This window comes from Lepus europaeus, chromosome 9, assembly GCF_033115175.1.
Source record: "Lepus europaeus isolate LE1 chromosome 9, mLepTim1.pri, whole genome shotgun sequence".
Taxonomy (NCBI): domain Eukaryota; kingdom Metazoa; phylum Chordata; class Mammalia; order Lagomorpha; family Leporidae; genus Lepus; species Lepus europaeus.
Window position 1 is genome coordinate 35,958,692 of NC_084835.1, and position 24,153 is coordinate 35,982,844.

The following is a 24,153-nucleotide window of genomic DNA, read 5'->3' on the forward strand; positions in this document are numbered from 1 at the left end:
TATGTATATATATGTAAAATAACAAGGACTGGCAAAAATATGGGGAAATGGAAGTTTTTGCGTATTGCTAGCAGAATGTAAAAGGATGTGGCTGCTGTGGCAACAGTGATGGCAGTTCCTCAAAAAATTAAAAGTAGAAGGAGCATATGACCCAGCCATTCCGTTTCTGGGTAGATACCCGGATTGAAGACAAGATCTTAGGGATAATTGTACATTCATGTTCACTATAGTATTACTCACAACAGCCAAGAGTCAGACGCAAACCCAGTGTCCGTCAGTGGTTGAGTGAATGAGCAAGATGTGTTGTATACACACAGTGGAATAGTAGTCAGCCCTGGAAAGGAAATCGTGTCCCCTTCTACAGCACAGATGAACCTTGAGGACAGTGTGCTAAGTGAAAGAAGCCAGCCAAATACCGTCAGCTTTCACTTAAACACAGAACCAAGAGTAGACAGACTCAAGTAGAGTGGTGGTTTCCAGAGGCTGGGGAGGGAATGGGTGTTACAGTTTCCTAGGTACAGAGTTTCAGTTTTGTAAAATGAGAAAGTTCTAGAGATGAGTTGCACAGCAGTGTGAATTCACTGAGCGTAACCGAACTGATCAAGAAATGAAGATGCTAAGATACGTGCTTTTTTGCCAGTGTAGTCCTTTTCCAAGATTTATTTTATTTCCTTGAAAGACAAAGTGACACACACACAGAGAATATCCATCTGCTGGGTCACTCCCCAGATGGCCACAACATCTCAGACCAAAGCCAGAACCCTGGAGTTCCATCCAGGTTTCTCTAGAGGGTGGCAGGGGCACAAGTATTTGGGCCCACTTCCACTGCTTTCCCAGCTGCACTAGCAGGTAGCTGGATCAGAAGTGGAGCAGCCGGGCCTGGACCTGGAAATCGGATATGGGGTGCCAGCTCTGCAGGCAGTGGCTTAACCCAGTGCTCCAGCACCCCCTGGGCCACAGGGCCTGCACTGTATCTTTAAAAAACAGCCCTCTTAGTTCCCAGAGGTAGGTGGTTTTTAATGAGTGGTATTATTCAGATTAAATTCAGTGAAATTGCCTGTGATGGGAACAGGCTATACATTTATGAATTCAGTTCATCCTTTTCTTCGTCGTTCTTGAAAATGAAAGAATCCTGCTTTTCCTGCTCCTCATAGTGGCCTCTGAGATCTAAGCTAGTTTCGGTCCTGAAAACGTAGGGGTCCCTGTGCCGTGGCACAAGTGGAGCCCTTCCTGTCGGGTAGGAAGCTGCGCCGTGGCGTCCATCTGATGCCTCGCTGCCTGCAGCATTTATAGTACATTGTGCTCCGTTTTTATTTGCTTCTACTGGGATGAGAGCCAAGCCAGTAAAAGGCAAACAGCATTAATTCAGTGATGACATATGCCACTGAAACTGTTTTTCTTTTCTTTTTTTTTTAAATTTTTTTTTTTTTAAAGGCAGAATGCAGGCACTTTACTCAGATTCTGCTTGGTGCTGACATTACAACTGGGAGCAGGAACGGCTGTGGGGAGGTCCCTGCACCTGCCCCGCCCCCTGCAGATGCCCAGAGATCGTAGTTTGCATTTTGCCCCAAGTTTCATTTGCAAGGCATTCCCAGAGCAGGCTCGGGCTGTGCATCTAGGCCCAGCTTCTGGCCCTCCCAGCAGCTGCACAGCACACATCACAGTCACCGGGATATCCTGGGGATCACTCGATTCCTCCTTTTCCCCATTTTTATTCTCCAGAGACAGCTCCGCGAAAAACAATGAAAATGTCCAAATTCATGAGAACAGAACATGGTTAATTTCTAAGTAGTCACAAAACAACACCTCTTCAAAGGGACACTGAGTTGAAGACAGGCTGCTTTAAACAGCCTCTTGTGTTGAGCCAGGCTGGTGATCTATCAGGATCATGATTTTTGCTTTTGATCATAAGGCCTTTTAATTTATTTATTGCTGTTTTTTTCAGAAGTTCATTTGTAAGGCAGAGAGACAGAGAGAAAGGTGAACTCCACAGGCAGAGAGAGGGAGCTCCGTTGGTCAGTTCACTCCCCAAGTGCCCACGACTGCCAGGGCCGGGTGAGGCTGAAGCCAGCAGCAAAGAACTCAGTCACCTGGGCTCTCACGTGGCGGGCAGAGACTCAAGTATTTGAGCCATCATCTGCTGTCTCTTAGGGTGCGTGCATTGACGGGAAGCTGGAATTGGGAGTGGAGCTAGGACTTGATCCCAGGCACTTGGCTAGAGGGGTGTGGGTGTTCCCATTGGTATCTATGTTACATCAAATGCCCACCCCATGGCTCTTTTTATTAAAAACACCCAAGTTTGTGTTGTTCTACTGATTCACTGGATCACAGTACCACCCTGCAGACTGAATTTAGGCTCATAGACTGAGCTGGCAGAATTCGGGGATGAGGGAGGCAGTGTCATGTGTGACATTAGGGAAGAGTGTAGACTGTGGCAAAGGAGCATGGCATGTTCAGTCAGAAGGGAGGATTCTGCTGGTTCCAGCTGATCTTTGTCGTGTGGGAGTTCAGGGATTTGTTGCCAATTTTGCTTTCCAAGAGAAGCTTCCATTGCTGATTTTTAGGTGGCTCTTTGCTTATTAAATATTGGCAGCTAACCCACAATTTTAGAAATAATCATTGTTGGGGTTAGTGTTGTGGCGTAGCAGGTAGAGCCATTGCCTGCAACTCCGGCATCCCATATGGGTGCTGTTTCAGGTCCCAGCTGCTCCATTTCCGATCCAGCTCTCTTCTATTGGCCTGGGAAAGGTAGCAGAGGATGACCCAAGTGCTTGGGCCCCTGCCATCCATGTGGGAGACCCAGATGAAGCTCCTGGCTCCTGGCTTCAGCCTGGCTCAGGCCTTGTGATTGAGGTCATCTGGAGAGTGAACCAGTGGATGGAGGATCTCTGACTCTCCCTCTCTCTAACTCTGACTTTCAAATAAGTAAAACTTTGTTAAAAAGAATCATTCGAGTGGCACGTCAAACCACAGGCATCTGTGTGGGGCCCGTTGCTGAGCCACGGCCGGCACTGGGAAGCCTCCGTTAACGGTGAACTGGGGATGGAGATGATGAGGGGCTGCATTGACGTTGGTGCCAGGATTTGGACATCACGGAAGGAAACCAGCCCTTCAGGCCCTGGGCAGCCAGGGCCTGCCGGGCCGTGCAGGAGGCAGTTAGGGTACATGCAGCGCTCAGAGCAAGGGTGTGCCCTCCGAGCAGTGGGAGGTGTGTGATAGGGTCACGCTCAGTGGCACTGCTTGGTTCCGTTGAAGGGAATTGAAGAGTGAACACTTGCTGGTTCCTTCCCCCCGAGTGAGGCGCTGGGGTTAGTGTGCAGCTGGCCAGGGCCGGGGGCCGCTTCTGAGCATGCACCCTGTGTACTCAGAGAGGCCCTGCGCTCAGCAAGGCCTGTGCTGCCCTGTTGTTCTACTCAAGCCTTCCTGAAGCTCTTTAGTAAATTTTTTTTAAGTTTATTTATTTCTTTGAGAGTCAGAGTTACAGACAGAGAGAGGACTTCCGTCTTCTGGGTCACTCCCCAAGTGGCTACAACAGCAGGAGCTGGGCCAGTCCAAAGCCAGGAACCAGGAGCCTCCTCCAGGTCTTCCATGTGGGTTAAGGGGCCCATGTATTTGGGCCATCTTCCACTGCTTTCCCAGGCCATAGCAGAGAGCTGGATTGGAAGAGGAGCAGCTGGGGCATGAACCGCCACCCATATGGGATGCCTGCGCCACAGATGGAGGCTTAGCCTATTATGCCACAGCACCAGCCCCCTTTTAGTAATTTTTAAAGGGTTTATTTGATTTAGTTGAAAGGCAGAGTGGCAGAGAGACAGATGGCCACAATGGCCAGAGCTGTGCCTGGCCAAAGCAGGAGCATGGAACTCCAACCAGGTCTCCCATATGGGTGGCCAGGGCCTAAGTCCTCAGGCCATCTTCTGCTGCTTTCCCAGGCACGTTAGCAGGAAGTGGAACAGAAGTGGAGCCCATGGGACTAGAATTGGTCTCCTGCAACATGGGCTGCTGGCGTTGCAAGCGGCAACCTGACCCACTGCACCGCAATGCCAGTCCACTTTAATGATTTTTGAACAGTGAGCACATGATGTCAGTCTGCATGTGGCCATGTGCATTTTGTAGACATGATTTATGTAGGCAGAAATCAGGTCTCTGTTTCACAAGGATTATCTCATTTAATCCTTTGCACTATGCTAGAGAGGAACTGTCATCTGTCTGCCTCTGAGAGAGGCGGGAGCAGCAACAGAGACAGGCAGTCTCTTCCCCAGAGCCACAGAGCTGGAAAGGCTGTGAAGCCTGGGTCGGATCAGCCAGCCCACTGTGTCCATTGTACTTAAGGGTGCACCGTGCAGACACAGTGGTGGCTGGGCGGTGCGAGTGTCAGGGGACCAGGGCCGCAGGAGGAGGAGATGTCTGTGTTCCTGCCAGTGCCTGCATGGTCGCTGTTCTAGCAGAGGCTCAGACCGAGTGCCCCTGCAGGACACGTTCTTCTGAGAGAACGAGATGTGACTGCCACTCACGCCATCACACATTCCGGGAACGACTCAGACCAGACAAGCAGACAGGGAGCGCCCAGTGCCTGGCGCTGTGCTTGGCGGGCACTGGTGAGGAAGAGAGTGGGGATGCTGCTGCTGATGGGGACGGAGATGGCGACCAAGCCTCTGCTGTTGACAGCGGGTGGGGGCGGGGAGGTGATGGTGACGATGACTTCTCGGAGGGGGCAGGCAGCAAGCAGTTCTGAGAGTTCTAGGTGTATTACTTCTTTAATCTTCACAGCACTGCGATGCAGTAGGGAATGCAGTCACCCTCATCTACAGAAGAGGAAACTGAGGCACGGAGAGGTTAGGTCGCTGGCTCCAGAGTTGCAGAGCTGGTAGGAAGCATGCATGGCAGGAGACAGGTAGAAGCTACACAGAGTAGAAAGCAGCGCTGCCTTTGGGAACCTGGAGAGTAAAAGAGCCATGCAAGATGATGAGAGGGAGGGGGAGGGGGAGGGGGAGGAGGAGGAGGAGGAGGAGGAGGGCGAGGAGGGAGTGATGCTGTTGGCTTAGCGTCTGCCCAGGGCCAGGCATGCTTCCTGCAGCTTCTCCTTGCATTTTCCCAGCACTCTTAGGAAGTAGCTCCTTTCTCTCCCATCATGTACATGAAGAACCCCAGGTCCCAACAGGTTTATGTTACAGGTGAGCAAGTAAAGACAAAGTGGCAGGGGTTTGAGCTGAGCCGTTAACTCCCCAGAGACAGAGAACAGACTGATGACTTGGGGTGGCCTCCCGGAGAAAGTAACGCCCGAACCAGGCCTGAGCATTCAGTAAGAGCTTCCAGGAGCAAGAGGAGGAACGCATGTCTGACAGTGGGTACAGCAGGGAGAAAGGCAGCGGGCGAGGCCACTGGCTGGGTGAGTTCTGCTGGGACCCTGCCCCTGGAGGGCCGCTGCCCTTCGTTTTCAGAGCCTCGGGCTTACCCTGAGGGCGGGGAGGAGTTCCTGGGAGAGGGAATTCTGTTCCAGGCTCTGGCAGTCATGCAGACAGAGCACTGCTGTGAACTTGAAAGTGAAGTTGGCTTCAGCAGGCCCCATGTGGAAATCCACCAGCATCACTACTTTTGCCTGGCCTTTCTGTTCGTACAACTGCATGGAAGCAGATCCAGCTGCCTGCCTTCCGTCAAGTCCAGATCACACTGTCGTCGGGTTAACTGCCTTAGGTCTCTCCCCCCTGCAAGGTATTGCCCACCTGCGGATCTCCTCCCCAGACGCTGCTGTTGGGAGACCGCACACAGTGGGAACTCAGTGCACAGCTGCCCTGCTCCTGTCCCCCGAGATAAATTAGGACTGCGCCTCATGAGATGTCAGAAATGGCTGAGAGTCATGAAACTCGAGCTCGAGCCCAGCTGTGACACAGGCTAGACCTGACTTAAAGACCCTGATCCAGCCGGCGCCGTGGCTTAACAGGCTAATCCTCTGCCTTGTGGCGCCGGCACACCGGGTTCTAGTCCCAGTTGGGGCGCCGGATTCTATCCCGGTTGCCCCTCTTCCAGGCCAGCTCTCTACTGTGGCCCGGGAAGGCAGTGGAGGATGGCCCAAGTCCTTGGGCCCTGCACCTGCATTGGGAGACCAGGAGAAGCACCTGGCTCCTGGCTTCAGATCGGCACGATACGCCGGCCACAGCGGCCATTGGAGGGTGAACCAATGGCAAAAGGAAGACCTTTCTGTGTCTCTCTCTCTCATTATCCACTCTGCCTGTCAAAAAAAACCTTGATCCGCTGTGGAATGTCGTTCTCTCCTCCAACACACCGGAGTGCGTGTCGGTGGCTCCAGTCTTTGCTGGGTCCTGGGCCCTCTCTGGAAGTCGGATGAGAGCTGTGAACCTTCACTTGTGGAGAAGGAAGGAAGGAGAGATGTCACTGCCAACCCAGAGCTTCACGTGCAATTTCAGAGGCAGTGTGAGGGGCCACAATCAGCTTGTCACCCCTAAGCACCTCAGAGGACCCAGGCATCCGCGAGTGGCCAGTGTTGCTTGGATTTAGGATGGCAGAGTTACTATGGAGCTGCTATTTCCAGTGAGTGTTGGGAATGCGGGTGTGAAGGCGCCTTGGGGGGTTAGGTCATCTCCCTTGGTTTCTGATTGTCGGGACATGGAGTTAGCCTTCTGCCAGCACTCCCAGTAACCAACGACACATATTCACCTTGGGTGGTGACACAGGCAAGAATTCTTTTCCTTAAGAAACAAGGGGGCAAATAAAGTATTAGAAGTCTTCCTGGTACCCAGAGGCTGCTCAAGGTGGATTCTGGGCTATGGGATGTGCGGCCTGTCACTCAACCCTGCTGACATCTTTTCCATTCAAAAGATCTCTCCATCTCCGAGATTATCCCTACCATGAGCCGAATAATTGCCTGGGCTCTCCTGGGCCCTTGCAAAATCATTTTCATTTGGGTTCCTCTGGGCAGTCACCACAGCTTTGCGATCCAGGTGTTATGTGGGGATGGGCATTAGGCACAGTAGGTAAGCAGCTGCACTGGGACACCGACATCCTGTATCAGAGTGCCTGCTCTGCTCCTGCTGGTGCGCACCCAAAAAGGCAGCAGTTAGAACTTAATACTTTGCTACCCATGTGAGAGGCCTGGAAGGAGTTCTGGACTCCTGGCTTCGGCCTGCTCCAGCCCCAGCTGTTTCAGGTATTTGGGGAATAAACCAGCAGATGGAAGACCTCTCTCTCTGGCTCTCAAACAGAGCATGGTGCAAAAGGAGAACACGCACATCTGATTCTTGTCTACTCTGGCTACAGACCCTGCAGTGGGTTCCCCTGCCTTCATGTCTAAAACAAGTGCCCCTGATGCAGCCCTCAAGGCCCTGGCTGATCTGACTTGTAATTTTCCATGCTGTTCCTCCACACTTACTCCTTTGCACTGGCCTTGGCAACCTTCATCCATCAGGTTTTCACTTACATGTTATTTCTTGGGCAGCCCTGCCCAGGGCCCCCCAGCTTGTATAGGCCCTTGTGCTGCCACTGCCACCATTTCCATTGCGTTCTCATGACTTGTTTACATGTCCACCTGCCTCCCTTTAAATGATTCCTGTCCCAGACACACAGGCCGATGGACTGCTGCATCCCGATCCTCTGGTGCTATGCATAGTGTACGGTCCACTTCATAAAAACATGGAGCAAGGGGCACACTTCCCCTGTCCTTTATCAACAGCCAAGTGTTCGGTTCTTCAGCTGCCTCTGTCTTCTTACCTGTGAGCTGGGGCTCAATCAGACTCCACCTGTTTCACAGGCCTGTTAACACTAAGGAGGCAATCAGTGTCAAATGCGTGAGAGGCAATGAACGTGGCCAGAGACGCTGTAATACGCGCTTTTTGCAACTCAGGAGTCTTAGCGCTTTAAATCTCTGCTCTCAAGGCCAATTATTTTTTTCCTGCTCAGCCTACCTTCTCTCCCTAGGAAACGCAGCTGATTAGCCCTGCATTTAGTCCATCCTGCAGAGGGACACTCTGTGCTGGCTGGATGCTGGCCTCATTTTTCACAGAGCAGGAGGAATCCTTGCTGATCACAAGTCAGCCTGCAGCCAGGCTTTTTAACTTGGGCTGTTAACCTGGGCTCTCTCACTGCCTGCCTCCCACGATTGCCTCTGGGCACCTGTGAGCTTCTCAGCCCCACCCCACACCTGAGCTGCATTCCAACCACCTGGCAATTTCCAGGCATCCACGCGCCCCATGCCCCAGCTCAAGAGGGCATAGGGCCCCCTGCTGAGACTGCCAGGGACTTCTGAAGATCCTCGGGCCCGGAGAGGTGGAGGAAGGAGCTGTTTGGGTAAGAGGTGTTGTTTGCCCAGGGAGAATCCTGAACCATTTGGCTGACTGGGAATCCCTACATTGTGGCTGCTGTTACTCGGAGGCAGCTGTGTCTGGTAGCCAGGCTCCCCATCTTGGAGCTTTTGGAAGGATGAGGTTAGGGAGGGAGGTGATGGCAAGGGAGGAAAAGCTGGGAACTGGAGTTGAGGGAATGAGGATCTGGCTGGTGAGAACCGCGGGCAGAAGCTCCTGAGCGTCCTTACCGGGTGTGCTGTTGTTGGTCTTGGGGTCATGGCTTTAGACTCCAGGGCATGAGGGCCGCTGCTCTAGCTGCAGTCCCCCCCCGCACCTTGGCCAGGAGGACAGAGTGTGTCCTTACACGGCTTTCCCACCATGTCTGTCGATACTGGCGAGGGGTGATTCCCAGCACTACATAGGGAGGGGTAGCGGGTGCTAAGTAGACGAAGAAGAGAGACTGCTGTTAGAGTCACAGCCATTGTGCTGTTTCTCCTGCCCTCCTGTTAGGGAACCTGGGGGGCTCTCAGATCTGCCTCTTGCCGAGGACTGAGCAGTTTTCTCCAAGCATCCGAAGGCCTCTCTGGACTTGGAATGTTGTTGGAGGAAGGTTGGATGTCTGTGACTTCCCTACCGCTCTGCGCTCCACCTGCAGATCCGCACCACTGGCACTTCACTGGTTAGCCCCACCAGGAAAATGGAGAGAGCTGCAGATTTACCCCTGCTGGCCCTGGGGCAGGGCAGTTCTCCGGACACCGCCCGAAACTGGAGCAGGACTCTGCGTCCCTCCCTGGCTCCCCAGCACCGCGTGCTTCTCCTTCTAACTGGGCTGGTCTCTCTTTTTAGCAGAGAAGAACAGCTCTGGAATGATAAGCCGCCCTTCTCCGGGGAGGATGGAATGGATCATCCCTCTGATCGTGGTATCAGCCTTGACCTTCGTGTGCCTCATCCTTCTCATCGCTGTGCTAGTTTACTGGAGGTGAGTAAGCCCGGCGGTGTCCCAGGGTGGGTGTGGGGACCCGCTGGTGGCCAGGTGTTGCTCTCTGGGGGGAGGGGCAGCCCATGGCATCTGCATTCCAAAAGGTGAGGCAGCTTGAGCACGGTCACCTGGGAGATTCTCTAGTCTCTGCAAGATGACAGCCCTGAGCCCCATTCCAAGTCCAGGCACTCAGGCTAAGCTTCTGGGATTTAGTAGCTTTGGCTTGAGAATCGGGGAGATCCAGGTTCAAATCCCATTCCCACTTGAAACGTGAGTTTCTGAACCTGCAGAATGAGTTAGTCAGATTCTCAGCGTTTCCTGTTTCTCAGAAACCTCGATTTATTTAGTAGCTTTTTGCTGACAGTTAAGCTGGGTGATAGGAAAACATTTGGACTGTGAAGTTGCATTTAATACATGTAAGAGGAAAGTGCCAGGCTTCTCTTAATGTTAACCTTTTAGCTGAATCTCTGCTCCTAGGAAGAGACGGCGGGCAGCCTCCGTTTCCAAGTCCTGAGCATTTCAGCTCTACCCATCTCATCACGCAGCTCAGCTGAGCAATCAGGCTGGCTCCCTCGGTTGGCCTGGCTGCCTGCATCTATCCAACTAGAAGCCTTCTGCCCTTTGCCTAACAGGTTTCACCTGTGAGAAACAGGGGTCATGGTTTGATCTCTTCCCCTTGCTGTTTTTCACTGAATTTTGAGTCTCTGCAGTAGACCATGCAGTGTTTTAGGAACAGGTTATAGAAAAGTAAATATAACAGATAAAAACCCAAGCCCTTATGGCACTTGGATTTTAGTAGACAAATCAAGCAATAAACAAAGCAAATAACTAAATCATAAAATTCTTCAGATGACGTTAGGTATATAATGGTGGAAATAAAATATGGAAGGGCAGTGGGCTTGCTGGGACTTAGGGGTCCTATTTCAGCGTGGACACCAAAGGCCAAACTGGGAAATGATGCTTGAGCGAAGATTTCAAGGAAGACAGAACCAAATGGATTCCATCTGGGACAAGTTGGAAGCGGCTCAAGTGGCAGGTGCAAAGGCCCCGTGGCACAAGCACGCCTGACTTATCCCAGGAATACCTTGAGATCATGGTGGCTGCAGCATGTGAAGTCAGAGAGAGTGGCCGAGAAGGGTGGCAGGGAGGATTGGATCATATCCACCCTTGTCAGCAATTCTTAACTCATTGCTTTTTACCCTAAGATAAGCAGAGTTTGATTCAGAGGAGTGCTGGGATCTGAATTCAGGATCTCTTAGACTGCTGTGCTCAACATAACACTGTAGAGGAACAGGAGCAGAGACTGAGGGTTGCAGTGCAGGCCGTGAGGATGGGTTGCATGCGGTATTATTTGAAGGTGGAATCTGACGAGAAACGGGCTGTGTGTCCTTGGGGATGTTCTCAGTTGGCTAGAACAAGGGACTAAAAACAGGGTTGTCTCCAGCTTCCAGACACCGGATAGTAACAGTGGAACTCTGAGGGCTGCAGGCTGGCTAGTTTGAGAAGTCCATGTATCAGGAAAGTGCACAGGAACATTTGATTGGTGTCCATGCCCTTCCATCTCCAGGAGGAAGTGGTGTGTGAACTAATATTTTTCTGGAGCCCATTGGGAATATAGAGGCTGCCTAATGTGAGATAAATGAAGTGTGCAAAATTGCAAAGGCCACCATGGGTTCTGCCTAGTTCTGGGCAGTGGTATTTTTAGCCTGTCTCCACGTGGAAGCAGAGAGGTACCCTTGGCTGAGCAATCCCTGCGAAAGGAAGTGCCTTGGGACAAGCGCTTGTGGCCCGAACTGCAGGATTGTCTTCAGTTTTTCCAGCTGTGGTCCCTTGAGCACCTTTGATGGGATCACTGACTTCCAAGTTGGAGCAGTTCCATGTCGCCAAGCAGGCATAGAGACCAGGCCAGCCAAATTGCCAAGTGTTCACTGCCTACTGCTTAGAGAAAAGAGCTGTTGACCATGTTAAAGACAGCTTTGGGATCCTACCATGCAAGGTGTATTTTCCATTTGGAAAATTAGAAGTGTTTATACTTCTGAAAAATTAGCAACTCCAAGTAAATAAGTGTATTGAATCAGATTAATAGTTTATTTGTAAAATATTGTCACACAGACACATATACACATCTTCAAAAAGTTTATGGAAAATGCTTGATTTTTGCAAGGATTTGAAAATCTTTTTGCCCTAAAATAAACTTACGTTGTAATTCAATTTATCCAGACTTTTTGAAGTACCCATGGTGTGTGTGTGTGTGTGTGCATGTGCATGCATGTATCTTTTTCCTCAGAGGTTGGTTTAAAGGAGCCAGAGCCTTAAATTTCATTCAGAAGAGTCTGGATTTGAGCCTTTAAACCAAGCTCCTAATGCCAGCAGCACAAAATGCCTAATGCCAACAGGGCAAGGAAAATAAAATTGAATTAGTGTTAGGGTGGCTGAGTTGGCTAAGCGTGAGAACAGCCTGGAGGGGACAGGGACCTCTTTGCTGTCCAGCTCAGTTTTTATTATCAACGGAAAAGCAGGGCACATTGGAGAGCTCTCATAGAAAATGGGTGAATACAGAAGAGACATGTGTTTCCCTTTGGCGACGCAGTCTTGAAGCAAGAACAACGGTGCTTGTCTTCCGCCTTCTGAGACCCAGTAACAGTGGATGATGGGTAAACAGGCTTGACAGAAGTAGAGCGTTGAGACAGATCAGAACTTTGTGGATCGTTTCTCAAGTAGCTTGCCTGGCATCCAGAGGTCCAGTCCGGCTCCCTGGGGCAGCAATTTCTCCTACAACCAGGACTGAGCCTCTGCCTCGCAGGGCCACCTTCTGAGGTGTTCACTTGGAGTTGTCACTGCCTTTCAATGGGCTCCTGTAAAAGCAGAAAGTTAAACCTTGGCCTGTAGACCCTGTTCTGCACCAGGCTCCTGCTGTGTAGTCGTATCCACATCTGGTGATGTTCAGCAAGGCCTCTTTGGGTACCAGGCTCTGTGCAAACCAACTCAGTGGCACTGTCTCAAGTGTTTCTTAGAAAACCATATGGTAGGTTATGTGGCTATCGTGTAGTCACATGGCCTGGGTGGGAGGCGAAGCTCCAGCACACTCACTACCCGGGTAGGCAGAGAGTGTGCAATCTGCCCAGGGGAGATACCACGCCCAGCAGACTGAGAAATGGCTCTGGAACTGAAAAACCTGAGCTTATTTATAACACACAGATATGGGCATTGTTAGGGTTTGACTAGGGTGTGGTCCTGAACCTGTGTTGTGGACATGTAAAGTTTAAACATGAGGGTCTTGTGGAGTGATACTGTGATGCTCAGAACATTTTCGATTGCAATTGATCGAAAGGTATTTCAAGCTGCCTTCAGTACAAGAGGTGGGGGGAGTTTGTTGATTGAATTCAAAACTTCAGGAGCATCAGGCCTGGCTCGGTTTGTAAGGTAGACCAAGGACATCGGGCTGGGCTGTGTGGTCTCTGTTCCCCTGGCCTCTCTGGGTGATATCTCTTGAGTGGGCTTTCTGACTGTTTGTGCACAGGCGTCCATCTCTCCATCCCAGTGGAAGGGAATCTCCCTTCTCTAATGGTTAACTGACTTAAGTCAATTGTCCATCCCCAGACTCTTCCAGGGGCCAGAGGGTTGCAATATTGTTGCCAGCCCTAGGTCTCGGAAGTGGGGTCAGTGCCACTGCTATCAAAACAACAGACCGCAGCTGGACAAGGGGTGGTTTGTCATAGGACCATCAAGTCCCAGAAGAGCAGCTCACTCGGAAGGTGTAGCTGTGTGCTCTGTTACTTTGAGAACTATAAAACTCATCTACTATTGCATTTGCAGCTGCCTACTACTGATGCAGTATTTACAGAGATCCTGGCACATACGGTGCTAGGCCTAGCGATTAAAGGATGAGGTCTCCTGGCCCTCAGAGCCATTGGAAGAGACAGATGAGAAAATATAATAAAGCATGGAGAGTGTTAGAAAGACTGAGTTTGGGACCGGCACTGTGGCGGCATAGGCTAAGCTTCTGCCTGCGGCGCCGGCATCCCAGAGGTAGAAGTTTGAGTCCCAGCTGCTCCACTTTGATCCAGCTCCTTGCTTATTGTCTGGGAAAGCAGTGGGAGATGGCCCAAGTGCTTGGGCCCCTGCACCCATGTGGGTGACTTGGAGGAAGCTCCTGGCCTCAGATTGGCCGAGCTCCGGCCATCGCAGCCATTTGGGGTGAACCAGAGGGTGAAACCCTTCTCCCCCCACCCCCGTAACTGTGCCTCTCAAATAAATAAATCTTAAAAGGGGAGGGGTAAATCCAAGTTGCTAAGAGAACACATAGGCAGGGCTATGGGTCAGCCTTGGAAGGAGGTGTGGAGCTCCATCACTTGCTGGTGGCTTTAGTGTCCAAGATGTGTCCTGAGAGTGAGCGAGTGTCAGCCTGGGTAAGAATAAGGAAGAATGAGGCTGGAGTGAGGACATCTGGCCTGTTGGAAGCAGGTCCATGTGGTTCAGAGGTGCAGGATCGTTGTGTATGGGGACAGCACGGGCCAGCTCATGAAGGCACTGGATGCCGCCCTGAGAGGCTATCATGTGTCTTAGCCCAAGGAGGACTGAAAGCCATAGAAGGAGCTGAAGCTGCCAGAGGGCAAGGTTGGGGAGAGGCAGTACTGTGTTGAGGGTCAGTGGGAACAGGCTGTACAGCCACATGGCCTGGGTGGGGAGCGATGCTCCAGCACATCCACTGCCTGGGTAGGCAGAGCGCACGCAGTCTGCCCAGAGGAGATACTGTGCCCAACAGACTGAGAGCTGGCTCCAGGGAATGAAAAAACCTTAGTTTGTGTCTAACACACAGACGTGTATATTGTTAGGGTTTGACGAGGGTGTGGTCCTGAATTTGTGTTGTGGACATTTAAAGTTCCAACATGAGAGTCTCGAGGTGATATTGGGAGTGTAGACACTTAGTCCAGTCGTGATGTTCAGGAGCGGAGCCTCGTGGGAAATCTTTGGGTCATTGAGAGCAGGCCACATAATGCATTTCTCAAGAGAGGGTTATAAAAGTCAAATTGTGTCACTCTCTCTACCTCCTGTTTGGCCACGTGATTTTTCCTATACACACACTCTGTCATCACTATCTTCTGTCCTTACCAGACGGCCAAAGCAAGGGGCCCACCCGGTCTTGTACTGTGAACCTCCAAAGCTGTGAACCAGAATCAACCCCCTGCCTCCTTCATAAGTAGCTTGTCTTGGGGCTTTGTTAGAGACCCCAAAGCTGACTGATACGCATACAGAACATATATAGCTACACTATGGAATATTGGATTTAAAATGCATTGGGAGGGGCTGTTAGCAAAGCAAAGCCTATGAAGGCCCCATTGGGGCGGTGCCATGTAAAATGGGTGGAAAGATGGCTTTAGAGGAAGGAAAACTCCTCTGCTGGCTTTAGTCTCTTCATTTCCAAAACACAGTTAGGTGCCCAAGCGTTCATGTGAGGAATCAGTGTAAGCTATGGGAAATGCCTATCCTGGTGCCTGGCGTATTATAATTAGGCAGTGTATTTAGTAGTGTGACACCAGGTCAGACTCTAGGGTAAAAGAGAAGTATATTTCTGGGCCCTGGTATGTCTAAATGAAGTTTTTTAATTTTAATTAAAAAAATCAGATTGATCTGACTGTTGTCCCTTACTTGGAATCATATTGCGTAGCTGTACATAATTTTCAGAATTCTGTCCCTTGCATAAAACACATGCTTGAAAAGAACTTTGGGAACTTCCTTCTAGAGTTCATTTTTTCAGATGATCTCAGTTGGGCATAATATTCTGGAAATAGCTAGAAGTCTGCTGAACCAAGCTAAATATAGTATAAATGTAGGTTAACCAACTGGGCAGAACCACTTTGGACCAAAAAAGGAAAGAGGTGACTATAAAGTTAATGACAGTGGTTTGGAGGATGCTTCTAATGGGCCTGAAGGCTGTTCCAGAGGAGGCACCCCTAGGTAACTGGGTTAAAGACAAGACCCCAGCCGCCCACCCCTACCCCCTACCTCGGAAGAACTGAGCAGCACAGTGGGCAGCCTCATTAGCTCAGGGCTGGCTGTCGTACAGTGAGCTTCACTTGCTGCTGCAGCAGGTACAGCCGGCACCCCGTGGTTCAGGAGGGTCAGTTGTCAGGCACATGAAGTCTGCCAGGCAGACAGCCCTCCTCCCTGGCGGCTCCTCTCTCTGGGACACACCTCGCGAGTTGCTGTAGCAGGAGTGGAGAGAGAGAGAGAGAGAGAATGTACTCCGTTCTCAGCCACTTGGCCCATGTGCTCACCACACGAGGCCACATGGCCCCAAGGACACAAGGCAGGGGAGTGCTTGAGAATCTGTGACACGCTGACACAAGCATCTTTAAACTCTTAGCCCTGTTAGCGTCACTGGGTTCAGAGGATGTTTCCTGGCCAGTCGTGAGCCTCATTACTGCAAATGGAGCTGAAGCGAATAATATGTATAGAGACCTCAGATCTCTGTCTGTGTGTGGGAGACCTCAGGTACACACAGTTGTGCGGGGTTGGGGGAGGAGCATCTGAGCAGGAGTTAGGCAGCACTGTGGCTCTGTAGAAGGGTATTTCAAATACTGTTAGATGTTAAAGGGAGAACACTGTGCTTCTCCCTTCAGTGCTCCCTGCAAGGATCTGCCTTGAAGAGATGCAGGAACCAAGAACCCATGACCATGCGGAAGTCACTAGGAACCTATGGCGAAATGCATAGGAAGTGGTTTGGAACAAGGCACGAGCTCGTGGGGCAGTGCGTGCAAATAAAGAGTCGCAGCTTGCCTGCTGGTATATAGGGCACCCCGTTGTGCGCCTTATTAATACTGCAGTCCACATCAAGTGTGCAGTGCTTAAAAGCTATTGCAAAAGTGATTGCGTGGAATTAAAAATGGTTTAGAGCAGAAAAAAAAAATGGGGGGAAGGGCGGGGGGATCAGAGCTATTGGATGAGGGCGAAGAAATCAATTAAGTAGTTTTTGAAGTGTGCCTTTTTGGCCTCCGTGCTCAAGATGGTAACAAAATACACCTTTTTGAATCGCTGCAGTCAGAGAGCACATTCCAAGAGCTCTAGATCCCCTGCTTCAAGACAAGCTGTTCCTAGGGCACTAATGTACTGACGCTCCTCAGAAGGCTGGGAGCCTCACAGCTGCTGCCATTCGGACAGGAGAGGAACCTTTTTGGAAGGTTTCTTTCTGATACGCATAACTTGAGGTAGCTGCTGGGAGAGGAGCCGCTCCCTGCCCTGGGGTGTGCAAATGCCGGGTCAGCCAGGCTGGGGGATGGCTTAGCCACGTGAGCACTATAGAAGCATCAGCTAAGAATGGTGCGCCTGGCAGAGATCTGTTTTTGTTTCTGTAATCCTGAAGAATGTTGCTTTACGGGAGCTGTGTGCCCTCTGATGAGCATAGTCTCACCTCTGACGTGGCCTTTTCTGTCCTTAGACCTGGATACTTAAAAACTGCGTATTGAAGACCTACCATGCGTGGCGTGTGCACAGTGTATATATTAGATCCCCTCTTAAGCAGAGAGTAATTCATTAGTATCATTGGATCCATTTTGTAGATCAGAAAACTGAGGCTTAGGAAGATCAGGTGATATGGCCAAGCCACAGTGTGATCTTTGGTGCCTCCTTCCTTTAACGCAGCTGATCTGAGAGCATGCTGTCTGAACATCACATGGTTTGATCTCAGTGAAGACTAGCATTCCCGGGACGCTTGCTTCCTTCCAGCTGTCTGTGTCTTTAAAAAGACAGTCCATTTTGCTGCAAAAGACAGAATGTCATTCTTTTTTATGGCTGAGTAGGATGCAGGTAGACAGCATTATGGCTAGTGAAATACGCCAGTCCCAACTAGACAGCTATCATGTTTCTCTTGACTTTTGGTAACTAATACAGAGTACGAAGTATGTGAGTTAAATGGACATTTGGAGATTGGATTATTCTTTATAGCCCTTGTCTGTAGGAACAGTGGTTTCTCTACTTACTGCTTGTTGAATTCTTTATTTAGTGGAGGATAAAGGTTGTGATTACAAAGCAAATTGCAAGTGTGTCATTGTGAAAATTACAGTAAGAAAGGAAGGAGGTGGGATGGTGGGGAGAAGTGAGGGTAGGCTGGGAACTATCATTCTGCTCTTAAAACAGTACAAAGGAAATACATGAAACTTGTTTCTATAAATAATTAAATTTTTTTTAAAAAAAGACAATCCAGGAAAAGGCAATATCTCAGCTTCCACACCCCCTTCTCACAGTGGTATATAGGTATATAATGGTATATAGGTGTGTGTGTGTGTATATATATATAGGTATATAATGGTTGTGGAAGGCAAGTTAGAAAGGAAGAAGACTTCAGTTAACCACCTATATGAACAGGTGTGCTGGAAGCAGGCTAGTGGTGTAGCCTCTCCGTTACAGCCCCATGGTTTAGAGAAGATTCCCATGTTGATTCCTGGAACCTCTTCTGTCTTAGTCCCAGCTGATCAGTGCAAGCTCTGAAAATTTTTAGTATCTTCCTGGCCATAATTGGGAAACGATTTTCCAGTAGTGTCAATAGCCTGCTCAGATTCACATAGAGCTGAATCGGCTGCATGGATCCTGGACAGAAAACTGGAAACTCTAAGTGGGAATCCTAACATCTGGCTCAAGCTGGTGTAGTTTGGAGTTAGAAGGATTTCATACTTCGATCTGGTCAATGCGTATCCTTCTTCAAGGCCATGACTGAGCCATCTGTAAATCCTGTGATGAAATCAGGCTTGCCAGCGGAGCCAAATAGGCAGATAGGAAAAATGTCTCTCTCTTATTCTTTGGACTTTGAAAAATTTTGCCATGTGTTGGGGGCTCCTCATTAGGAATGCTGCTCTTGAAAACAAGTGAGTTTGCTGATATTACAATTTTGTTCCTTCCATGGATGTTCAATGGGAGAGAGCATGCAATAACTAGGACGGTATGCAGATCACAATTGAACGGGGCATTTGTGTTGGCCTCACAGAGGCTCAAACAGATGTGTGTGAAAGGGTGGGCATGTGGTTGCACCCATCTTGAGCTCTTGATGACTGGTCACATGTGTCTCACTGGGACATGGACCCCGCCTCTTCCTCTTGTAGCATCAAGGACAAGCTGTTGCGAGCCCAGGTACATGTACCTACACCCACCCGCTCCAACAATAAACACCTCCAAGATGGCTTGCTGATGGCTGGGTCAGGTGTAGATGTTTGTCTACCCTGTCTGTGCAAAGTCACAAAGGAGCAGGTGTGATAAGAGTGACAGCTCCCATGCCAGGGAGTGCTGGAAGAAGAAACGGCACCACCAGCGATGGCTAAACTAGCACAAAGCACACGTGACATTATTTATTTCTCTAGCAGCTATGTGTGGTAGACAGGGCATCAGGAAATGCAGCACCATTGTCAAAAGAAAGGAAAGTTTACAGAAGGGAAAGTGACTTGACCGGAATTAAACATCTGCCTGGTAAATTCTGGAGTTTCTCTCACTTAGGCTTTTGTTCTGTTTGTTGACCTGAGACCCTCTATGGCTGGCCGATTAGTCTTTGCTTTGTTCATTTATTCAACATTTCTTAAGCACCTAGCTTGTGCCAGGCACAGGATATTGGCCAGAGAGTCAGAGTTTCTTTATTCCGGGCACTCACAGGTTAGTGGAGAAGAGGAGCAGGTAAACACAGGTTTTCCCAAATTGAAGTCAAACTCCAGACCAGTTTGATTTAGCTGAGATCAGAATTACAATTTTGAATCCTATTGAAAATAGAAAGATAGGACTTAAAACCTTAGCAGGAGTGCGTGTCTGACCTACCAGTTAAGATGCCAGTTAGGCTTCTCATATTCTATATCGAGTGTGTGGGTTCAAACTCTGGCCCTACTCCTGGTGCCAGCTTCTGGCTAATGCATTCTGTGGGAGACAGCAGGTGATGGCTCAAGTAGTTAGGTTCCTGCTACACATGTAGAGGATCTTTAGCGTGGTCGGGGCTGCCCTGGCCTTGGTGGGCATTTGCATAGTAAAACAGCCAAAAGATTTTTAACAAGAAGAGCAACAACTCAGCTGCCTGAGTTCTCCTGCTAAGTTGGAAGTTCTAGCAACACTGTTTTTGTGTTCCCTTGTGGCAGTGGCCCCTTAGGAGTGGCACTCACTGGCCAGTTGGCCAGTCTAGGCCCTCCCTGTAGTTCTCTGCCTGCCCTCTGTGTCCTTGGGTTACCATAGCAATAAGGGGAGACCGTGTACTCTGGGGAGGGACTCTGGCCATGAGCAGCGTGGGGTGGGAATGAGAGGAAGACCAGAGTGCTTCTGGGAGGACAGGGTGTTTGGGCTGTGATTTTCACAGAACAAGGGAAAGGGAGGAGGCAGGGGCAGCTGTGTAGGAGATGATCAGAAGGGCTGGGTTACGACACCTTCAGTACTGCAGAACATGCGCTCCATCACCCAACCTGTGCAAAGACAAGACCACTTGGATCAGTGGAGTCAGGTTCCGTTCTCAGGGATATTGCATGTATAAAAGCACTGGGGTGGTCTTAGTTATTCAGTACCACCTTGTGCTGAGGGAAAGAATGAGCATCTGAAAGGTTGGTGTGTGTAAAAGTTGTCTGAAGCCTAGAAAAACCTGGTGATTTTTACTGACTTTGTACGGTCACCTCTGTCTTGGCTGCGGACCCACCATTCACCGGACAGCATTTATCCTGGGATTTTTTTTTTTTTCCTTGTGCCACTCACTTCTTTGTGGAACCTATATCTGTGGCCATATTCAATAATTGTTTTTAATCACAAGGAATAATTTTTGCAGTGCGGTTCTTAAGCCTGACAAGGTGTCAGGCCACTGGGGAGTTACAGCACAATTGGTGATTGCCAGCGATGTCCTGCCTGGGAGGATTTGCGTTTATGACTGTAAGATTGCACTGTGGTGTTAACCCATCTGTGCGGAGATGCTAAAGGGGACAGGGGTGGGAGCTTTCGGAGGTGCCCAGCTGCTCCTGGAGGTGAGCACCTTTTTCTTTTTCTTTTTTTTTTCCTTTCCCTGTGCAGCTGGGTACAGGGAGCTCAGGGTCACGTCCCAGCTAAGGCAGCCGATCCCAGGCAAGTTTTTGCTCAATAACTGTTTCCCAAATGGCTACTCGGTGGGCTTTGAGAATTCACGAGAGCTGTCAGTTGTTATAGTAACCAGCCCCCTGCTGTCGAGTTGGCCCTGAGATGCCAGCCGGAGCTCTTGGAACAGGCTAACACACAGTCGTTAGACAAAAGCGGGGAGGGGGTCATGGGCAAAGGTTGCCGGGGAAGCCTGCTTCTGGGTACTTCACAGCCTGGGCTGAGGGTTTTGGGAAGTGGTGGATGGATACGTTTCTACAGCAAGCTCACTTTCCAGGAACGGGAAGCGCCTTATTCATTCATTTTGTCTGTTCTCGGCAGAGGCAGCCCTCTGCGGATTTCTCCGAATTAAATGTCTTCTCTCGCAAGCTGGAATGTGTCTGTTCTGTCAGTTTGCGCAGGTAACCCCCTGGGTGATTCGAGATATTAGTTATTGATCGCGTGGCATTTGCTTCTCAAAGTGCCGTCAGCTTACGGGTGGTAGTCTTATGCGCCTGCGATTGTGTGTGAGGAAAAACTGCGGAGTTCGCCGGCTCAGCTCCAAATCTCCCAAGAGTGAATCTGGCAGAATTCGGAGTAGGGCTAAGGGTTGAGAAAAAGTCTAAATATTTTAGGAAGCTGCAAATTTCAAGTTTTTCTGAAAATTTGTAACAACATTCCAACATGCTGGTGATGTCTTCAGATGAATGTTCGTAGGCACTCTGAGCATCTTCTCGGGGGCCTGGGGGACCCAGTGGAGGGAGATGAGATGGTTTGGGCATCACAGGCCCTCGCTCTTGTCAATCAGATTTCCAGGTTTGGGCTTCTGCAAATTGTGATTCCCGTGCCCAACACTTTGACCCACTATGGAGCCCAGTAGTTACTAGATGACGTGAACACAAGTATTCAGGGAGAGAACACTCGCACACACACAGATTCAGAGATGTTCATTCCAAGAAGTAAAAAGGAAACAGGGGTTGACTCGGAAGTTAGCACAAAATATTAACGTCTTTGGAGTTCAGACCTTACAGAGTTGTGTGTGGGATCAACAGAGCTTCCCTAAAAGAGAGCATCGTGTGTGAGCGTCCTGTAGACAGTTCATGGAGATGACAGGCATTTAGAGTGGTTGCTAAGATGCAGTTTGGAGTGCTCCTATCCCATACTGGAGGGTCTGGATTCCAGTCATCCTCCCACTCCCCTCACCCGCCCACCCCCACTATCCACACCCTGGGGGGGGGGTAGTGGCTCCAGTCTGGTCAGGTCTCTCCTCTCTGCCTTTCACATACATTAAATAAGCGAACAGGAAAAAAGCACTGTTCAACAGAAGTTTTTTCAGATTCATGGAAAATGAAATGAAAAGTTTATTTTGGAGCACAAACATTTGAAATCCATGCATAAGGAAATGCATATTAAAGTATGCAGGGATTTTGAAATATTTTTGTATCAGAATAAACATATTAAACCCACTTTTCCACAAGCTTTTTAAAGTTCTGTCAGCAGAGTTGGGAAAGAATAGGATTCATTTCAGTCTGAAATCCTATAGCCCAAGGGGGTTTGGAGGATTAAATATAATTTTAAAAAAATCCTCAAGTATTGTTGTGTGACAAAAGTACATCTTTTAAATGCTGTAGCCAAGACTCAGATGCTGTGGTTATTAAGGAGAAACCAAATATAGGACTTAAAATACTAGTATAATAATAACATGCCGATGCTGTGCCCATCTCTCAAGGTAGCTCTACTCTACATTTAAACAGTATGCACTGTGCATCAGGAAAGTGTCCAGACTGGACAGGGATGCTGGAGGAAAAGATAAGACTCTAGACTTGTCCAGTGGCCCCAAATTGAAGCAGAAGGTAGCTTCAAATGTTCCCCCAGTAGATTATTGCCAAGTTCTATTTCTTCCCCATGATACTTAGCCATCCTGTTTCCCAGAGGGCAGTACATCAAAGGTGAAAGAGTAGGTATGTGAATGAGCAAGTTCATGGTTGTGTGATAACCTTACCTTCCTTTAACACCTGGGCTAATACAGGCTTCCAGTAGGTAAAGAGAGCTTCTAAGAGCAAAGGTCCCGTTTTGTATTTCTTGCCTTAGCATCGAAGGCCTTCGTGAAGCCAGCTACCTTGGTGTATCAGCATCCTCTTGGGAAAACATCCCAGATGAGCACTGACGCCGGGATATGTTGGTGTTTGAGGGGAGGGTGGGCATTTGGGTGCAACTCTTGGTGGCCAATTGAAAATGCTGTCTTCTACACCTGTTCTCTTTTGTTTTTTGTCCATTCAGAGGGTGTAACAAAATAAAGTCCAAGGGCTTTTCCAGACGTTTCCGTGAAGTGCCTTCTTGGGAGAGAGGAGAGAAGGGGAGCAGGTGAGGGGCGGTCAAGCTTATCGGGGGGTCTCAATGGCTGGGACTGGCTTGCCAAATTTTTGTTCTGTTGTCATCGGGAATAAAGTCTTGTAGACAGCAGATGCTTAAAATTACCTGGTCTACCCCAGTTTTCAGAAGTAAGATTTGCAAGTAGCAATTCAGCCTGTGGGTAGCTGGTACCAAGTACAGTATTTCCTGTGTATGCCTGCTTTGTGCTTTTTATTTTGCAGTCTTGGGGGTGATTTTTGTTGCCAGGTTAGTACATATAGGGGTGCTATGTGTTTGTCTGTATATGTGTTGCATCCATTTTCTTTCCAAAATTTCAGATATTTGCATGTTATAGAGTTTGCATGCATTTAGCCTTGTAACTGAAAAATGTCTTTTTAGAACATTAATGTATAGGTAAATTAGGAGGAAGAGTATTAAGTGGAGGAGGAGTGAGCAAATATGGAAATACTGTGTGCTTTTCTATAAGCAAAATGAAATTTTTAAAAAATTTAAAGCCATGAATTCTAGATAGTTTGAAAACTTGGAAAATGAATTGCCCTGAGAAGATTCATAATAAATGTTTAGAAGTCACGATTGTACAACTTTAATCACCACAATGGAGCCTCTTGATAATATTTCTGTAGGGCTTATGTTAGGCAAACTATACTATTAATATAATTTTTAATATTAAATTGCTACTTATACTAATTCACTCATCCATAGTATGCCATGAGAGATTGCTTTTTATTTCCAAAGCACAATTTTCTAGAATTTTCATATGGAATGATGCATTTCCCTTGGCTGTGAGTAAATCAGATTATTGAGATGAAATTTTAGATATCTATCCATTATAATCAGATACTCCTGTGCTATCTGAGAAGGTGCAGTACAGGAACTGTGACAGATTAATGAGAAACTCCAAGATCTGCTTTTAAGCTCTGCAGTGCAATTTTGGCCTTGTGGAGAAGGCAGTATCTGCTGACACTGGTAATGTTATTATGCCATTCTTCCCATGATCTCCTTGTACTTATTGAAGTCTTCAATTTCTAATACATTTTCAAAACTCCATGCATTAAAAACTGAAATTGAAACCCTTGTGTATAGCTTTGGATTCAAAGATCTAATCTTTAGAGAGAAAAACCTTGCACATGGCTTGAATGTTGAACTCTTAGACCCAATCTATTATAAACATATTTGCCTGCAACACTTTTAAAGACCCAGCGTCCCCTCGTGGTCAGCAGAGACGAGTGCATGTCCATTTTCTGAGACCTCTCCAGAAATGGGGTTGCAGCCTGCTAGACAAACTCCATTTGATGTCCTTGGCTCCGAGTACGGCAGTGGGCTCGTTACAAACATTTTCTTTTCAAATTCTTAGTGGTTTACATTTATTTATTTGAAAGACAAAGACAGACACACAGGCCTTCCATCTACTGGTTCACTCCTCAAATGTCCAGAACATCCAGGACGGGG

At 48.8% G+C, this 24,153-nt stretch overlaps 1 protein-coding gene across 3 annotated transcripts in view; it reads left to right on the forward strand.

Annotated features, from left to right (window-relative positions):
• PTPRG (protein tyrosine phosphatase receptor type G) overlaps positions 1-24,153 on the forward strand; it is a 777,325-nt gene that overhangs the window by 684,515 nt on the left and 68,657 nt on the right. The window contains exons 13-14 of one of the 3 annotated variants that reach the window (XM_062201187.1): positions 9,144-9,276; positions 22,612-22,695. In XM_062201187.1, coding sequence (XP_062057171.1) covers positions 9,144-9,276; positions 22,612-22,695 — 217 coding nt within the window. The remainder of the gene's footprint in view (positions 1-9,143; positions 9,277-22,611; positions 22,696-24,153) is intronic. The other 2 variants (XM_062201188.1, XM_062201189.1) reach the window with 2 other exon arrangements.